Source organism: Neofelis nebulosa, chromosome 14 (genome assembly GCF_028018385.1).
Source record: "Neofelis nebulosa isolate mNeoNeb1 chromosome 14, mNeoNeb1.pri, whole genome shotgun sequence".
Lineage (NCBI taxonomy): Eukaryota > Metazoa > Chordata > Mammalia > Carnivora > Felidae > Neofelis > Neofelis nebulosa.
In genome coordinates this window covers 45,213,493-45,230,264 of record NC_080795.1, presented here as the reverse complement: position 1 = coordinate 45,230,264, position 16,772 = coordinate 45,213,493, and the positions used below count along the sequence as shown (strand labels likewise).

Genomic DNA, 16,772 nt, shown 5'->3' with positions numbered 1-16,772 from the left:
TTTTTTTTTTTTTATGAAAAGTATTCTGTAAACAGACTTGAAGATGGTTACATTTATCAGGTCAAAAGATTTTAAGTTTTTCTTTTCTTACTTTCTAGGTGATCGAAAGATCAGAATAAATAAGTTCTTTAAAAACAAATTTACTACTACTCTCTTCAAGCTGAAGAAGCCTTTTTTATAAGACTTACTAATACAATGAGCAAAGAAAGCATATACACTAGAATAAGAACTATGTAGCAAGTTTTGCCCTATTTTACAGATGAGACCCACAGAGGCTAAAAAGCAAGAATATGCAAAAGGATAGGAGCATTTAGTTAATGCTGGATCCACAGGTATTTCTATGATTACACTAGAGTGAGCTAAACAAATCAGTCCTGGACCACTGACAATATGTCATGAATAAATTTCTGTAAGGTCCAAAACAAAAACAACAGTTCACAAGTAACAAAATCTGAAGAATCTAAAAGGTGGGTATGATGACAGATGTCTCTCAGAGTAAAGTTAAATATTCTCAGTGAAATATCTGTCAAAAATAATTCAGTGTGGACATAAAGGTGGCCTTTATTTTACCTAACACAACAACTTGGGTCACCTTGTCAATGAAAAAAAATCTCTATAAAACTACTTACAGAGACATGTTAAGGCAGTATATTGTAACTATTATCACTAGAGTCACCCTCAATCATAATGAATCTCTGTTTCTAAGTCTCCTTAGAAGATTATACAAATATCTTGGCAATGCTTTTCAAGGCACTGATGGATAGGAAATCAACAAATGTTGTTAGAATTAAATTGAACTTTACAGACTAGACGTGCCTTCTTATCAAGGCATTTAGCAATATATTTTTATAATGACCTTTTCAGAATTAGACCTCAGATTTCTAACTTTTAAGTTGTATTTTATTACATTCTCAAGTATCAATAGTATTTTTAACAGATTCATAATCTAGAACTCTAAACAATCCCTTCATTTAACCAACCATCACACACTAATTGTATTTACAAAGTATGTTCTTCATTTTGATTCTACAATGTAATAACTTGAAATAATTTAATATGGGCTCATTCAGTCTTATTAGTACATGTGTAATTTTTAACTTAATTTCCTACACTAGTCAAAACTTAAAATAGGAAAATAAAGTGTTTAAAAATATGTTTCATCTATACTGTCTTCCTGAAAAATTAATTCCAATCACTAACCTAAGTATTACTCTCTGGGGATGTACACTACTGAATAATTTGTCCAAATGTCAACTATAATTTTCAAAAATCCTTTCTACCTCAAAATTTTAAACATCTGCAAAAAATACTTATTTTGAGAGTAGTTTACATTCATGACACTTGACCTTTTGCTGTACACACCACAAAATTCAAGTCTCAAATACCATGCAAGCAGGAAATCTGATCATTCCTGCAGTAGCCATCTGCATGGTCCAATATCAAATATTAGTTCTAGGTTACACTAAGTCATGTGTTACAAATCTTTTCTGCAGCCTCTATAATTAGTCGTAATTTGCCTCTTTTAAAATGTGTTTCTTATGGGACATCTGGCCTTGAAACTTCCACCTTCCCATTGAAAAAAATAGTGTCTGGATTTTCTTTTTCTCTTAATATGGAGCACTCCATGGGTGGTATAACCAAGTCCAGACTTTAAAAAAAAAAAAAAAAAAAAAATGTAAATTCCAGGAACAGATGATGATTAAGAACCATTTGAGAATTACCAAATATAAATGTAAAATAAAACTTTTGCTGTAATATAACTATCTCACAGATTTCTAAATCAATCTCCCATGTATTTTAAGTTTACAAAATAAATTCTCATGGGACTATAACATCGGTCTACTTACTTCCAGAAACTATATCAGTTAAATTGGATAATAAAAGATTTGGAATCAAAGATTTCATACAAGGAAAAAAAGATGAGCCTAGTGGGTTGATATGAAACTCAAAGTATCTTCTTAAAATAGGAAATGATTTTAACATCATAAATAACCTTAATTTCACAGATACCGAAGTTATATTTAGGATACACTAAGATTGCCTTAATGTTTAATAAATTAGTAATTTAAGTGTAACAACTTAATAATACTCATCAACTCATTTGATTCTAGAAAACATTTTTATTTTTTTTTTAACATTTATTTTTGGGAGAGAGAGCACACACATGTGCGTGCGAGATAGGGAGAGTCAGAGAGAGAGGAGACACAGAATCTGAAGCAGGCTCCAGGCTCTGAGCTGTCAGCACAGAGCCTGATGCAGTGCTCGAACTCATGAACTGTGAGATCATGACCTGAGCCAAAGTCAGACGCTTAACCAACTGAGCCACCTAGGCACCCCTAGAAAGCATTTTTTAAACCTGAAAGTAAAATATGAGCTAAGGAAAAAGTAATAAAAATAAAAGACACTACTTTTATGTAAGATGAAAATGAAAAAATTTATAATATGTTGCTATCAGACTTATTAGCTTTCCAGATTAATTTTTGCTAGAAACTGTAAAAGTATTACACTTTTACAAGAAAAAAATATTAAAAAATAAATGTAAGATGGGCCAAAGAAAAGGAAGTCAGAAAAACAAAAAAGAAAACAAAGAATCAGTTTCTGATGCCAAAACTTCAAAGAAATTTGATAGGTTTCTTAAATTCCACGTATGAGTGAAATCATATGATATTTGCCTTTCTTTGACTTATTTTGTTTAGCATAATACTCTTTAGTTCTATCCATATCATTGCAAATGGCAAGATTTCATTCTTTCTTATGGCTAAGATTCCATAGTATATATACACCACAGCTTCTTTATCCATTCAAACCAGCAAAGGGGGAAAAAGAGAGAGAGAGAGAGAGAGAGAGGAGAAAGAGAAAGAGAAAGAGAGAAAGAGAGAAAGAGAGAAAGAGAGAAAGAGAGAGGCAAACCAAGAAAAAGATTTTAAAATATAGAGAACAGTTACCAGAGGGGAGGTGGGAGTGGAGAGGGGTGAAATAGGTGATGGGGATTAAGGAGTGCACTTGGGATGAGCACATGGTGTGGTATGTAAGTGTTAAACACTATATTGTACACCTGAAACTAATGTAACACTGTACATTAATCAACTAGAATTAAACTAAAAACTTAAAAATTTTGACATGAAGGTAAATTCAAAATATTTTCATCTCAAAAAATGAGAAATTTTAATCTCATTTAGAAATGTCACGTAAACAAAAAAATTACACAGGTCTTTGGCAAAAATTCAAAAACCTTCACCTAAAAATTGGACACAATGAAGTCCCACTGTTAGCTGATACAGATAATAAGCCATCTACATGATCCCTATGATAGTTATGATTACATTAAGTAAAATTAGTATGAAAATATCCATTAGAATGTTTATCCAAATTTAAGACAACCTTTCATAGTTACTTGTGACTTTACAATATGTTACTTTAATAAGCATGTGAGAAACAGTTAAGTATATGTAAGCTTTAGATAAAGACATATCAAACACTAATAACTATTAAAATTGGTTAACATAAACAACTAGATTCAATAACTTCTTACCTGTATTCCATCTTTAAGTTTCAAAATGCATTCCATTGTATTGATGGTAATTACCACTGGTTCTGAACCAAGCTTTGTCCATGGTACATGGATCCTCAACTCATGAATATGTCCACTTAAAAAAGTGAATGGTAATTTCAATTCCTTAAAACAAAATATTAAAGGTTAGTAAGTGCTTAATTTTTTCATTCTAATATCCAAATTACTTTCTGAAAAGAGAAATGAGGTTTCTAAAACAAAAACATTTTCAGAAATATTATTCAACAAAAAGTACCAAATAGTTTGTTAAACTATAGTTAAAGATACAACACAAAAATGTATTGTACAAGTTACTTTTAATAAGCTGCTTAACCTGCCTAGGTCTCCATTTCTTTTTCTGTTGAATGGATATAATATACAATACGTGGTACATAATAAAGTTTCATACATGGTAGTGGCTGTAATAGTCTTAACAGACAGCATTAATTGAGATAACTGAATGGCATATTGTTTAAAACCTCCATCTAAAAAATATGTATTTAAAATGTGTTTTAAACAAAACAGGATCGTAAGGCAAGTTAAAAGGGTATGGAGGGAGCCGAGTTAGAAATAGGAGAGTGACCTAAAAAACAATTAACCTTGAAAAATAAAAAAAAAGTATTGAGCTTTATCCAATTAAAGATTGTACCTAGATACTATCTGGTCATAAAATTTAAATGTTTTCTGACTGGTTTCATTATTAGAAAAAAGGTTACAAATGAAAACATAAATGTCACCATAATCACTATATATCAGTAATTTGTTTCACTGATAAAATTTTTGTTACAAATCAACAAAGGAAAAAAATAAATTGTAGATTACAATTCAATCACATTTTCCCGTTATTTTAATTCTATTTGTGAAAGTTAAGATATACATTATTCATTCATCCAACAATTGCCCACCTACTTAGTTTAGCAACATAGTTAGCAATACAGTTAAACCTAAGCAGTATGGCAAACCACTGGGCAACTTGTTTAATGTATCTGTGTCACAGTTTCTTCATCTGTAAAATTTAGACAACAATATCACTGAGGATGAAATGAACTTACATAAAGTGCTTAGAATATTATCTTCCTCAAAGAGCAATTATTATAAAAAAGGTAACAACAAATGTGTGGGCCTCATGTATGTCCTAAGTATTTTTTCTTGCAAGAGCACAATACTAAAAATCCATTTCTACATTATTCTAGTGGTGTGTCACAATTTAAGTATTTACCATTATTACATTAATTTGAAAGATGCAGTAGTTTCAAGTAAAAATCAACTGGCACATATATTTTGATCAGTGTCTATAACAAAACAATGTTTACCAAGCACTTACTATATACCAAGCACTTTACCTGCATACAATTATTTAATCCTTAAAAGAGCCCTAAAAGGTAAATACTATTATTCAACAATTTTACAGATAAACAATCTGAGGCATTTAAAGGTCAAATAACTGCCCAAAATGACACATTCTGGAAAATCAGGACTCAAAACTGGAAAATATGATGTCCTTGCTCTTCACTACAACTATACTGCATCTATACTTCCATTATGAGCACTTAATACTCTCCATTGGCTATGCACTATTTGGACAATGAGCCCATGATATTGCCATCTCTACCACTTTCTCATGTGTATAACAATGATACATTTGTGAAATGGCTACCAAAGTTGCAGTTTATGGGTACAAATTGGGTTTTCTCAGGAAGAAATTGAAAAAGCACAGGAATCAAGAAGTCAGTATCATCAGAATGCTACTAATCAACTTAACTACTATCTAAACACTAACACAAGAGGCAGCATTCTATATTTGAACATGGAATTTTAAACCGTATCACCCATGTTGGAAATCCAGTTGAAGTCAAACATTTATTAATCATCTGACCATAAGCAAGATCATTTCCGTTTCCTCAGAGTTGTGATAAATAAATGAGAATACATTTATGTCTCATAAAAGACAAAACACAAATATTGTTATAACAGACCATCTTTTTTTTTTTTTTTAACATTTATTTTTGAGACAGAGAGAAACAGAGCATGAACGGGGGAGGGGCAGAGAGAGAGGGAGACACAGAATCTGAAGCAGGCTCCAGGCTCTGAGCCATCAGCCCAGAGCCCGACGCAGGGCTCGAACTCACGGACCGCGAGATCGTGACCTGAGTTGAAGTCGGACGCTTAACCGACTGAGCCACCCAGGCGCCCCAGACCATCCTTAATGTAACTATATAAACAATTTTCATTCCTTTTACTTTAAGATATATAGTACAACTTTAAAATATTTTATTCACTTATAACCATTAAGAAATACATTGTGAAAAACACATTCCTAAAACCAGAACATCTATGACTGCACAAAGTTTATTAGTAACAAAGAATTTAAGAAGGGGGTTGAATTGTTCTCAAAAACCTAATTCTAGGTGGGCTATCACAAAATATTCTAAAAGAAAACAGATATACTTTAAATTTAACAAACAACAAAAGCAAATATAGACAAATCTTAAAAACCTTTAGGCAGCAAAGAAAACATTCAAGAGAGTGAAAAAGCAACATATTGAATGGGAGAAACTATTTGCAAACCATGTTATCTAATAAAGGGTTAATATCTGAAACAACAAAAAGTAATCAATCTAAAAATGGGTAGGGGTGCCTGGGTGGCTCAGTCAGTTAAGCATCTGTCTTGGGCTGAGGACATGATCTTGCAGTTTGTGAGCTGGAGCCCCGCATTGGGCTCTCTGATGTCAGCGCAGACCCTGCTTCGGATCTTCTGTCCGTCTCTCTCTGCCTCTCTCTCAGAAATATTTAAAAACTAAAAACTTAAAAAAAATTTTTTTAATGGCTAAATGACTGGGGTACCTGGGTGGGTCAGTCAGTCAAGCTGATACTTGATCTCAGCTCAGGTCATGATCTCACAGCTTGTGGAATTGAGCCTCACATCAGGCTCTATGCTCACGGCACTGAGCCTGCTTGGGATTCTCTCTCCCTCTCTCTCTGCCCCTCCTCTTCTCACTCTCTTTCAAAATAAATATTTTTTTTTAATGGGCAAATGACTGAATAGACATAGAATATAATACAAACGGCCAATTAGTACAACATATGAAAAGATGCTCAACATCACTAACCAGGAAAATGTAAATCAAAACCACAATGACCTACCATCTCACACCTATTAGAATAACCACTATCAAAAAACAAAACGTAACAAGGGCTAACAAGTATGTGGACAAATTGGAACTTTTATGCCCTATTGGAGGAAATGTAAAGTGATGTAGCCACTAAAGAAAACATTATGGGGGCGCCTAGGTGGCGCAGTCGGTTAAGCGTCCGACTTCAGCCAGGTCACGATCTCACGGTCCGTGAGTTCGAGCCCCGCATCAGGCTCTGGGCTGATGGCTCGGAGCCTGGAGCCTGTTTCCGATTCTGTGTCTCCCTCTCTCTCTGCCCCTCCCCCGTTCATGCTCTGTCTCTCTCTGTCCCAAAAATAAATAAAAAACGTTGAAAAAAAAATTAAAAAAAAAAAAAAAAGAAAACATTATGAAAGTTCCTCAAAAAATTAAAAATAGAGCTTCCATCAAAAATCAGTTCTGAGTATATACCAAAAAGAACTGAAAGCAGGATCTCAAAAAGATATTTGCACAACCATGTTCACTGCAGCATTATTCACAATAGTCAAAAGGTGCACGCAGTCTAAATATCCACTGAAAGATAAATGGATAATGAAAATGTGGTATATAGAATCAAATATTATCTTTAAAAGAGGAAATTCTGTCTTGTGCTACAACATGAACATGTTGAAGACATTATGCTAACTGAAATAAGCCAGTCACAAAAAGACAAACATTGTAGGTTTCTATTTATATAAAGTATCTAAAGCAGTCAAAATCTTAGAAAATAAAATCATGATTGCCAGAGGCTGCAAGGGTATGGGGAGGAAAATGTAAATTGTTGTTAAATGGTTATAGAGTTTTAAGTTTTGAAAGATGAAAAAGTTATAGAGATCTGTTCAACAATGTGCATATAGTTAATTAACACTGTAATACTTAAAAATGGTTAAGATGATAAATTTTTTGTTATATGCTTTTTACTACAAAATAAAAATGAATACAGGACAGGACTTCAAGAATTCCGAGTTAGGAAGCTGGCAAATCCTCTTTCCAAAAAGCAATGACAAAACTGGACAAAGTTGTTAAAAATAACGGAAAATCAAGGGCAATAGCGAAGTCTAGCCTCAGGTCACAATATTTGTTGGTACAAGCAACAAAACAGCAGACTTGCCAGAAAATTAAGATAGATATCGTGAGAACAAAATAGCCAAAGATGGCCTAGCTATGATTTCACATATCCCTGATAGTCTGGAGAGCTACCTGCATTTGCCCCATTGTGCTTACTCAGAGGAAAGGGAACTAACAAGCTACTCACTCATGGTTGACCAAGAGGCTGTGTAAATCCAGTAAGTTAAAAATATATAGATATGGATATATATATATACACACACACACACACACACACATCTATATATATCTATATATACACATCCATATGTCGATGTGTGTATATATACATCCATATGTCGATGTGTGGATATACACGTCCATATTTCGATATGTCCATATGTCGATATATACATATCCATATATTGATATATAGATAGATGGGTCAGACTTATAAACTCCCTAAACTGAGAACATTATCCAGTCTATGCATATGTCCCATGACAAAGAGTGAAAGACTTACTGGTTCAATGGTTTAAAAAGCCTCTAGCCAATCACTAGCTGATGACTAAGCTATAGTGACCCAGAGTAATCCCTAGAAAGCCAGAGTTTAAAACACAAAGAATTGGGGGATGGGGAGTGGAAAAATATCAACCTTACAGGCCACACATTACAGGGGCAACACCACAAATGTAGTTCAGGCAAGTCACTGAAGAAATAAATAAACCAACAACACAAGAGATAGAGGAAATCAGAATTCAGAGTTGCTACAACTTGTTATCTAAAATGCTCAGTTTTCAACAAAAAACTATGAAACATGAAAAGTATACAAAGTAAATAGAAGCCGTCTCTGAAGGTAGTCAACTAAAGGACTTAGTTCACAAAAACTTCAAAACATCTATTATGTTAAAAAAAAAAAAAAAGAGGAAACCATATTTAAATAATTCAAGGAACATAAGACAATGGTTCATCAAATAGAAAATATCAATGAGACAGAAATGACCAAGAAGAACCAAGTGGAAATTAAGGAATTGAAAAGTACAATAAGTTAAATCAAAAATTCACTTAAAAAAACTCACAATAGGCAAAAAAACAAAAAACAAAAACAAAAACAGAAAATCCACACCCAGACACACCACAGTGAAAATGTCAACAGCCAGACAAAAAGAAAATCTTGAAATAAGAGACAAAAAATAGCTAACTTCTCATTACAAACAATAATGGCAAGATGGTACTCGGAGGAAATTTATAAAAGCAAAAAACAAAAAACAAAAAACAAAAACAAAAACCTGTCAACCAAGAATTCTATATCCAGCAAAAGTATTCTTCAAAAGTGCAGGCAAAATAAAGGAATACCAAATAAACAAAGACTCTGCTAATTCACTGCTAACAAAATACTAGAATTTCATCAGACTGAAAAGGAGGAACACCAAATGGTAATTCAAATCCACACAAAAAGCGTCAATGAATGTTATTTTACATAGATAATTATTAAAGGACAGTATAAGTTTAGTTTTCTCCTGATGTAACAGGCCATTCCCTAAAACATAATTATAAAATTATACTATTGAAATTAGAATAACACAAAGATGCAATTCATAAGACAAAAATACAAAGAAGAGGGAAGAAATGGAGCTATAATGGAAAAAGTTTGTGTTTTAATATAACAAATTTAGCATTAATTTCAAATAGACTGTTAAAAAATGGATGCATATTGAAATCCTTTGAGCAACTACTAGGAACAAAAAATAATGTGAAAATTAAAGGAATTAAAATGAAACACTAAAAAATATCTACTTAAAGTAGTAAAGAGGGCTCCTGGGTGGCTCATTCAGACAAGTGTCCCAACTCTCGATTTCAGCTCAGGTCATGATCTCATGGTTTGTGAGATTGAGCCCCATATCAGGCTCTGCACTGACAGCACAGAGCCTGCTTGGGAGGCTCTCTGTCCTTCATCTGCTTGTGCTCTCACTCTCTCTCTCGAACACTTAAAATAGTGAAGAATATGAGAAAAACAAAAAAGACACAAGACACATTGAAAATAGCAAAATGGTAAGTGGAAATCCAACCATGTGATTAAAAACATTAAATGTGGAGATATTAAACACTCTAACAAACGCAAAGACTGTCAGACTGGATTTTTAAAAAGATCCAACTACATGTTCTCTTCAAGAGATATACTTTAGGAGCACCTGGGTGGCTCACTTGGTTGAGAATCAACTCTAGATTTTGGCTCAGGTCATGATCCCAGAGTTGTAGGATCAAGCCCCAGTTCAGGCTCTGTCCCTGGCGTGAAGCTTGCTGAAGATTCTCTCTCTCTCTCCCTCCACCCCCTCCCCAACTCATACGTGCTTGCTCTACAAAAATAACTTAAAAAGAGAGACATACTTTGGATTCAAAAATAGGTTGACAATTAAAAAAAAAAAAAAAAAGGTTTTTAACAAATAATTTTTTTTTTTTTATAGATACATTGGGGATTGCCAGAGGCACAGAGTGATAGAGTGGAGGGGAGGCAAAATAGGTGAAAGGGGCCAAAAGGTACAAACTTTGAGTTATGTAATAAATAAGTCATGGGGCTGTAATGTACAGCATGGTGACTTTAATGATACTGAACTGTATATCTGAAAGTTGCTGAAAAAGTAAATCTTAAGTTCTTATTACAAAAAAAAAAAAATTGTTAACTATGTATAGGGTGACAAATGTTAACTACACTTATGGGGGTAATTGGTCTTTTTGGAATATATAAAAATATCAATGGCACCTGGGTGGCTCAGTTAAGTATCTGACTCTTGATTTTCATTCAGGTCATGATCTCACAGCAGTGAGATCAAGCCCCATGTCAGGCTCTACGCTGGGTGTATAGCCTGCTTAAGATTCTCTCTCCTCCCCCCCCCCCCAGCCCGCCCCTCCCCTGTTCACTTGCTCTCTCAAAAAAAAAAAAAAAAAAAAAAAAAAATCGAATCATTATGCAGTACACCTAATATTACACTGTTATGTCAATTATCCCTCAATCAAAAAACAGAAATTGGGAGTGCCTGGGTGGCTCAGTCAGTTAAGCGTCCAGTTTCAGGCTCAGGTCATAATCTCATGGTTCATGAGTTCAAGCCCCATGTCAGGCTCTGTGCTGACAGCACAGATTCTGACCTGCTTCAGAATCTGGGTCTCCCTCTCTCTCTCTCTGCCTCTCCCCTGCTCACACTCTCGCTCTCTCTCTCAAAAATAAACATTAAAAAAACAACAACAGTAAATTAGACTCCAAGGAAGTCATGTGATCTAGTTTCTTGCCTGGAATACCTGAAATCAGGACATTTTCTTGCTATTTAGGGAAACGGTATAGATTCTCTTTTAGGCATACACAGTATTTTCATTTCTATGATCTTAGTTTCCAGCAGTGTTTCCGTCTCCCTGTTTTTCATATGACTGTTTTCCAATGTGAAAATTTTATCCCAGTCATGGCCTGAAATTGCAATGAACAAAATAAAATTTGAAAAGAGGTAGTTAAAGCTAAATAACATGCCAGTAAAACTTTTAAAGAGATGGTACCAGGCATGAACAACACAAAAATATAAGAATTAAAATTTAGTGTATTAGGGGAAAAAATATATATATTCATATATATACACTCACATGTACATTCATATATATACTCATATATATTCACATATACTCATATATAACCTACAAATATACATATATATTCATATATGTATAAAGCAAACAGCAACCACAGTACAGCTGGAGTAATTACATTTTATCAAACAAAACAGACTTTGAGAAAAAAATTATTAAACACAAGATACTTGATAATGACACAGAGGTCTGTAAAACATATGTGAGCATAGCAACAGAACCCCAAAATACATAAAACAAAAACAAACAAAAGTAAAAAGAAAAGAAAAATAGTTTAACAATCATAGACTTTAATAATCACTCACAATAATGAATAGAAAGAAAAAAAAATCAATCCAGATATGGAACACTTGAACAATACTATCAACCAATCAAACCTGCAATCTATAAACCACTCCATCCAGCAAATGCAAAATACACATTCATTTCAAGGAAAATCAGAAAGCATCTGTGCTAAATGAACATACAACATACAAAAATTTATGGGATGCAGCTAAAGACATGTGTAGCTGTAAACGCCTATAAGAACTACCTCAAACCATTAACCTACACTTCTACCTGAAATAGAAAAACAAGCTAAACCCAGGTAAACTAAATAAGTTAACCCAACCTAAACAAGAAAAAAAAAAAAAAAAAAAAAAAGACCACAATAGGCAGGGAAGTGGGAGGGCATATGCAGTCAAACTGTTGTAAGATTGTTCAGGAAATGGTAAAAGTACTAAGACTCTAATAAGTCAAATATGCATTTTGTAACCTTTAGGGTAAAACTGAAGCAATTCTTAAAACAGTATGATTAAAAAGACTAAAGCAAGAATGACTAGCATGAAAGATGGACACATTTCAGAATGGTTTTTAAGTATGTTGAAAAATAACAGATCACTTAAATTTGTGTACACTTAACAATTTCTAGATATACAAGGTGGAAGTTGACAAAGCTAAGAAGAAAAATAAATACATAATCATAGTTGAAGATGTTAACATACCTCTCTTACTGATAGAACAAGCACACATGAAAATCCACATGGATTTAAAAGATTTTAAGAACTCATTAACCAATTTGAAGTAAATGACATTTATGGAAAAATACAGCAACAACTGCAGAATACACACTTTTTAATCACCTGTACATGGAACAATTACAAAACCAGACCATACAATAATTCATAAAGTATAATGGATTAACCTGATATAGAGACTATGCTGACAACACTGGAATTAAACTAGAAATCAGTAACAAAGATAATTAGCAATTCCCCAAAGGTTTGGAAATTAAGCAACACACTTCTAAAAAACCCATGGATCAAAGAAAGTCAAAATGGAAATTAAAAATTTTTTGAATAATGAAAAACACAAAACTCTGTTACGTAACGCTAAATAGATGGTAAAGGGAAAAAGTCTATAGCATTAAATGCATATATTTCAACAGAAAAAGGTAGAAGAAGAAGGAAAAAAAAAAAAAAAAATCAATGACCAAAGTTTTCATCTCAGGCGCTAGAGAAAACAACAGAAGATCAACTCCAAAGAAAGTGGAATGGAAAACAAATGCCAAAATAAAAAATTCCATGACAAAAGACAGCAGAAAAAAGAAAATTAGAAAAATCGAAGTTAGTTCTATGCAGATAAAATTAATAAAATCCCAGCAATACTGATGAAGAAAATGGAAATCACCAGTATCACAAAGGAAAAAAGGATATCACAACAGATCCTAGATATTTTTTTAAAAATGAGTCAACTTTAAACTGGACCAAAAAGCCAACTCTATGGTTTTACATATGACAATTTTGATCAGGGGCTGGGAAACTTTTTCGGTAAGGCCCAGATAGCATATATTTTAAGTGTCTGCAAGCCATGCACTCTCTGTCCTATCTACTCACGTCTGCCATTTTAGTTTGCAAAAGCAGCCACAGATAATATGTAAGCAAATGAAAACAGCTGTGCTCCAATAAAATGTTACTTTAAAAAGTGGGCCCATTGTTTGCTGATCTCTGATTTTGAAGAAATGGAGAAATTCACTGTAAAACATACCTAACCAAAACTAACAAAAGATGAAAAATCTAAAAAGTCCTAGATCTTCTAAAGAAAATAAATCAAGAATTTAAAACTTTCCAAACTGAGAAAACTCCTGACCCACGACACCATGACTCATTTTCCCTAACATTTAAAAAACTTACAAAAGAACAAAGTTGGAGATTACACACTTCCTGATTTCAAAACTTACTACAAAGTTATGGTAACCAAAACAAAGTGATACTGATACAATGACAAACATACACACCACCAAGGGAACTGTATTGAAAGCCCAGAAATAAACCCTCAAATCTATGGCCAGGTGATCTTCAAGGGTGCCAAGACCATTCAATGGGGAAAGAACTTCAACAAATGGTGTTGGTAAAACTGGATTTATAGAAACAAATGAAGTTAGATCTTTATACCATATACAAAAATTAACTCAAGATGAATCGAACACCTAAATGGAAAGCTACAACTATAAAGCTCCAAGAAAACAAAAAGCTTCATGACACTGCACTTGACAATAATTTCTTAGATAGGACACCCAAAGCCCAGGCATCAAAAGAAAAATATGTTGGACTTCATCAAAATTTAAAACTTTTCATCAAAAGACAGTATCAATAGACTTGAAGGCAACCCACAATGGGAGAAAATATTCATAAACCATGTTTCTGATAAAGGACTGGTAATCAGAACATATAAATAATTCCTACAACCCAATAACAACAAAAAAAACAGCACAATTTTAAATATGAGCAGAGCACTTGAATAGACATTTCTCCAAAAATATACACATAGCAAATAAGCACATGAAAAGATGTTCAACAGCAAGCATTATGAAAATGCAAATCAAAACCACAATGAAACACCATGTCACACCCACTAGGATGGCTGTAATCAAAAAAAAAAAAAAAAAAAAGTCAAAAACAACAAGTGTTGGTGAAGACAGTGAGCAACTAGAGCCCTTGTACATTGCTGATAGGGATGAAAAATGGTATAGCCACTGTGGAGAATAGTATGGCAATTCCACAAAAATTTATTTTTATTATTTTTTTTTGAGAGAGAGAGAGAAAATGAGGAGGGGAGGGGCAGACAGGGAGAGGGAGAGAGAGAATCTTAAGCAGGCTCCACACCCAGCACGGAGCCCAACACAGGGCCCAGCTCTCACAGCCATGAGATAATGACCGGAGCTGAAAACAAGAGGTGGACACTAAACTGACCGCGCCACCCAGGCACTCCTCAAAAATTTAAACACAGAATTTCTATACAATCTAGCAATTCCACTTTTGGGTATATATCCAAAACAACTAAAAGGGACAAAAAATAGGTATTTGTACATCCATGTTTGCAGCAGCATTACTCACAACAGCCAAAAGGCAGAAGCAACCCAAATGTACATCAATGGATGAATGAACAAATTCTGGTATACACAATGGACTATTAAGTCATTATTATTAATGGACTGAATATTAAGATTATTCAGTCTTAAAAAGGAAGGAAATTCTATACATGCTACAACATGAACGAACCTTGAACACATCATGCTAATAAGTTAAATAAGCCAGTCATAAAAGGATAAATATTGTAAGTTTCCATTTGTAATGTTAAGAGTAGTCAAAGTTCATAAGTTCATAAAAACAAAAAGAATGGTGGTTGCCATTCTAGGTGGTTACCTACCAGGGGCTGGTAAAAGAGAACAGGGAGTTAGTGGCTCAATGGATCTAGAGGTTCAGTTTGGGAAACTGAAAAAGTAATGGCTGTACGACAATGTAAATGTTATCAATGCCACAGAACTATACAATAAAAAATGGCTAAAATGGTAAATTTTGGCATGTATATTTTACCAAAATGGAAAAATATCTTACATAGACTCATTATAAAAAGAGGAACTTCTTTGCAAATAATTTAGTGGAATCAATAAATCTATGATAATCAAAACCGGATAAGGACATTACAAGAAAAGAGAAATCACAGACCACAATCATTTATAAACATAACTGATACAAAACTAAATAAAAAGGGTGCCTGGGTGGTTCGGTTGGTTCAGCGTCCAACTCTTAATCTTGACTCAGGTCACGATCTCACAATTTGTGTGACAGAGCTCTGCACTGGCAGCCCAGAGCCTGCTTGGGATTCTCAATCTCTCTCTGCCCCTCCCCTGCTCTCTCTCACAATAAACTTTAAAAAAAAAAAAAAAAAAAAAAAAAAAACTGGAGCACCTGGGTGGCTCAGTAGGTTGGGCATCCAACTTCAGTTCACGTCATGATGTCACAGTTATTGAGTTTGAGCCCCACATGAAACTCTCTGCTGTCAGACAGAGCCTGCTTAGGCCCCTCAGTACCCTTTCCTCTCTGCCACTCCCCTGCTCATGCTCTCTGTCAAAAATAAACAAAGACAGGCCCACCCTGACCAAACAATGGAGGCCATTAACCCAGTGCTGTTCTATGAACCAAACTTGGACATCTGATCACTATATTCCACTACCCAGTAAGAAATGATAAAGAGACGTATCTAGAAAGAAGTTGCTGCGGCCAAGGTCAAAGAGGTCCAGTGAACAGCCTTCTGAATGTTACTTTAAAGTCTCCCTCAAGCGATATTAATCAGAAGATGGCGGCGTAGGAGGACACTGGGCTCACCATGTCAGCTGACCACTTAGATTCCACCCACATCTGCCTAAATAACCCAGAAAACCACCAGAAGACTAGCAGAACAGACTCTCCGGAGCCAAGCATAGACGAGAGGCCCCCAGAAGAGGGTAGGAAGGGTGGGGAGGCGGTGCACACTACGACTGACAGGAAGGGAGCCAGGACAGTGGAGGGGCAGCCTGCCAGGCAAGGCAGAGCCCGAGTCTGACTTGCAAAAGCGGAGGGGTCGGACAGAGTGAGTCCTGACAGCCAGCAGAACTTAACATCTGGAATGTTATAAGTCAACAGCTCTGCTCCAAGAGCGGGAGGGCTAGAGGACAGGGATGGAGAGTTGTTGAGCCCCAGAGGACACGGCTCAGCTTGGCAGGGAACAAAGGCGCTCGCCAGCAACATTTCCCTTGCCCATCCCCCAGCCAAAATCCCAAAGGGAACCAGTTCCCGACAGGGAACTTGCTTGCACCTGGCAAACACCCAACACCGTACTTCTGCGGATCCATCCCTCCAGTGGCAGGTCTGACTCCCTCCCGGAGCCGCAGGGCCCCTCCCAAAGGGGATCACTGAAGGAAAAGCAAGCTGAGCCTCCCCGTCCCGACCCTGTGCACCTTGCCAATCCACCCCAGCTAATACGCCAGATCCCATCGAAGCAGCACCACAAGCCTGGGAGTATGCAAGTAGCCCAGACAGGGGCCACACCACTCCACAGTGAGACCTGTGCCTGGGAGAGAAGGTAAGGTACAC

At 35.1% G+C, this 16,772-nt stretch overlaps 1 protein-coding gene across 14 annotated transcripts in view; it reads right to left on the bottom strand.

The window, feature by feature from the left end:
• Window positions 1-16,772, bottom strand: part of VPS13B (vacuolar protein sorting 13 homolog B) — an 805,543-nt gene that overhangs the window by 776,879 nt on the left and 11,892 nt on the right. For 13 of the 14 annotated variants that reach the window (XR_009253621.1, XM_058699594.1, XM_058699595.1 and 10 more), the window contains exon 3: window positions 3,533-3,676. The exons of the other annotated variant lie outside the window; for it this stretch is intronic. Coding sequence is in view for 12 of the 13 variants with exons in the window: in XM_058699594.1 (XP_058555577.1) it covers window positions 3,533-3,676 (144 nt within the window). In the remaining variant the exon portion in view is untranslated. The remainder of the gene's footprint in view (window positions 1-3,532; window positions 3,677-16,772) is intronic. 14 annotated transcript variants of the gene reach the window in all.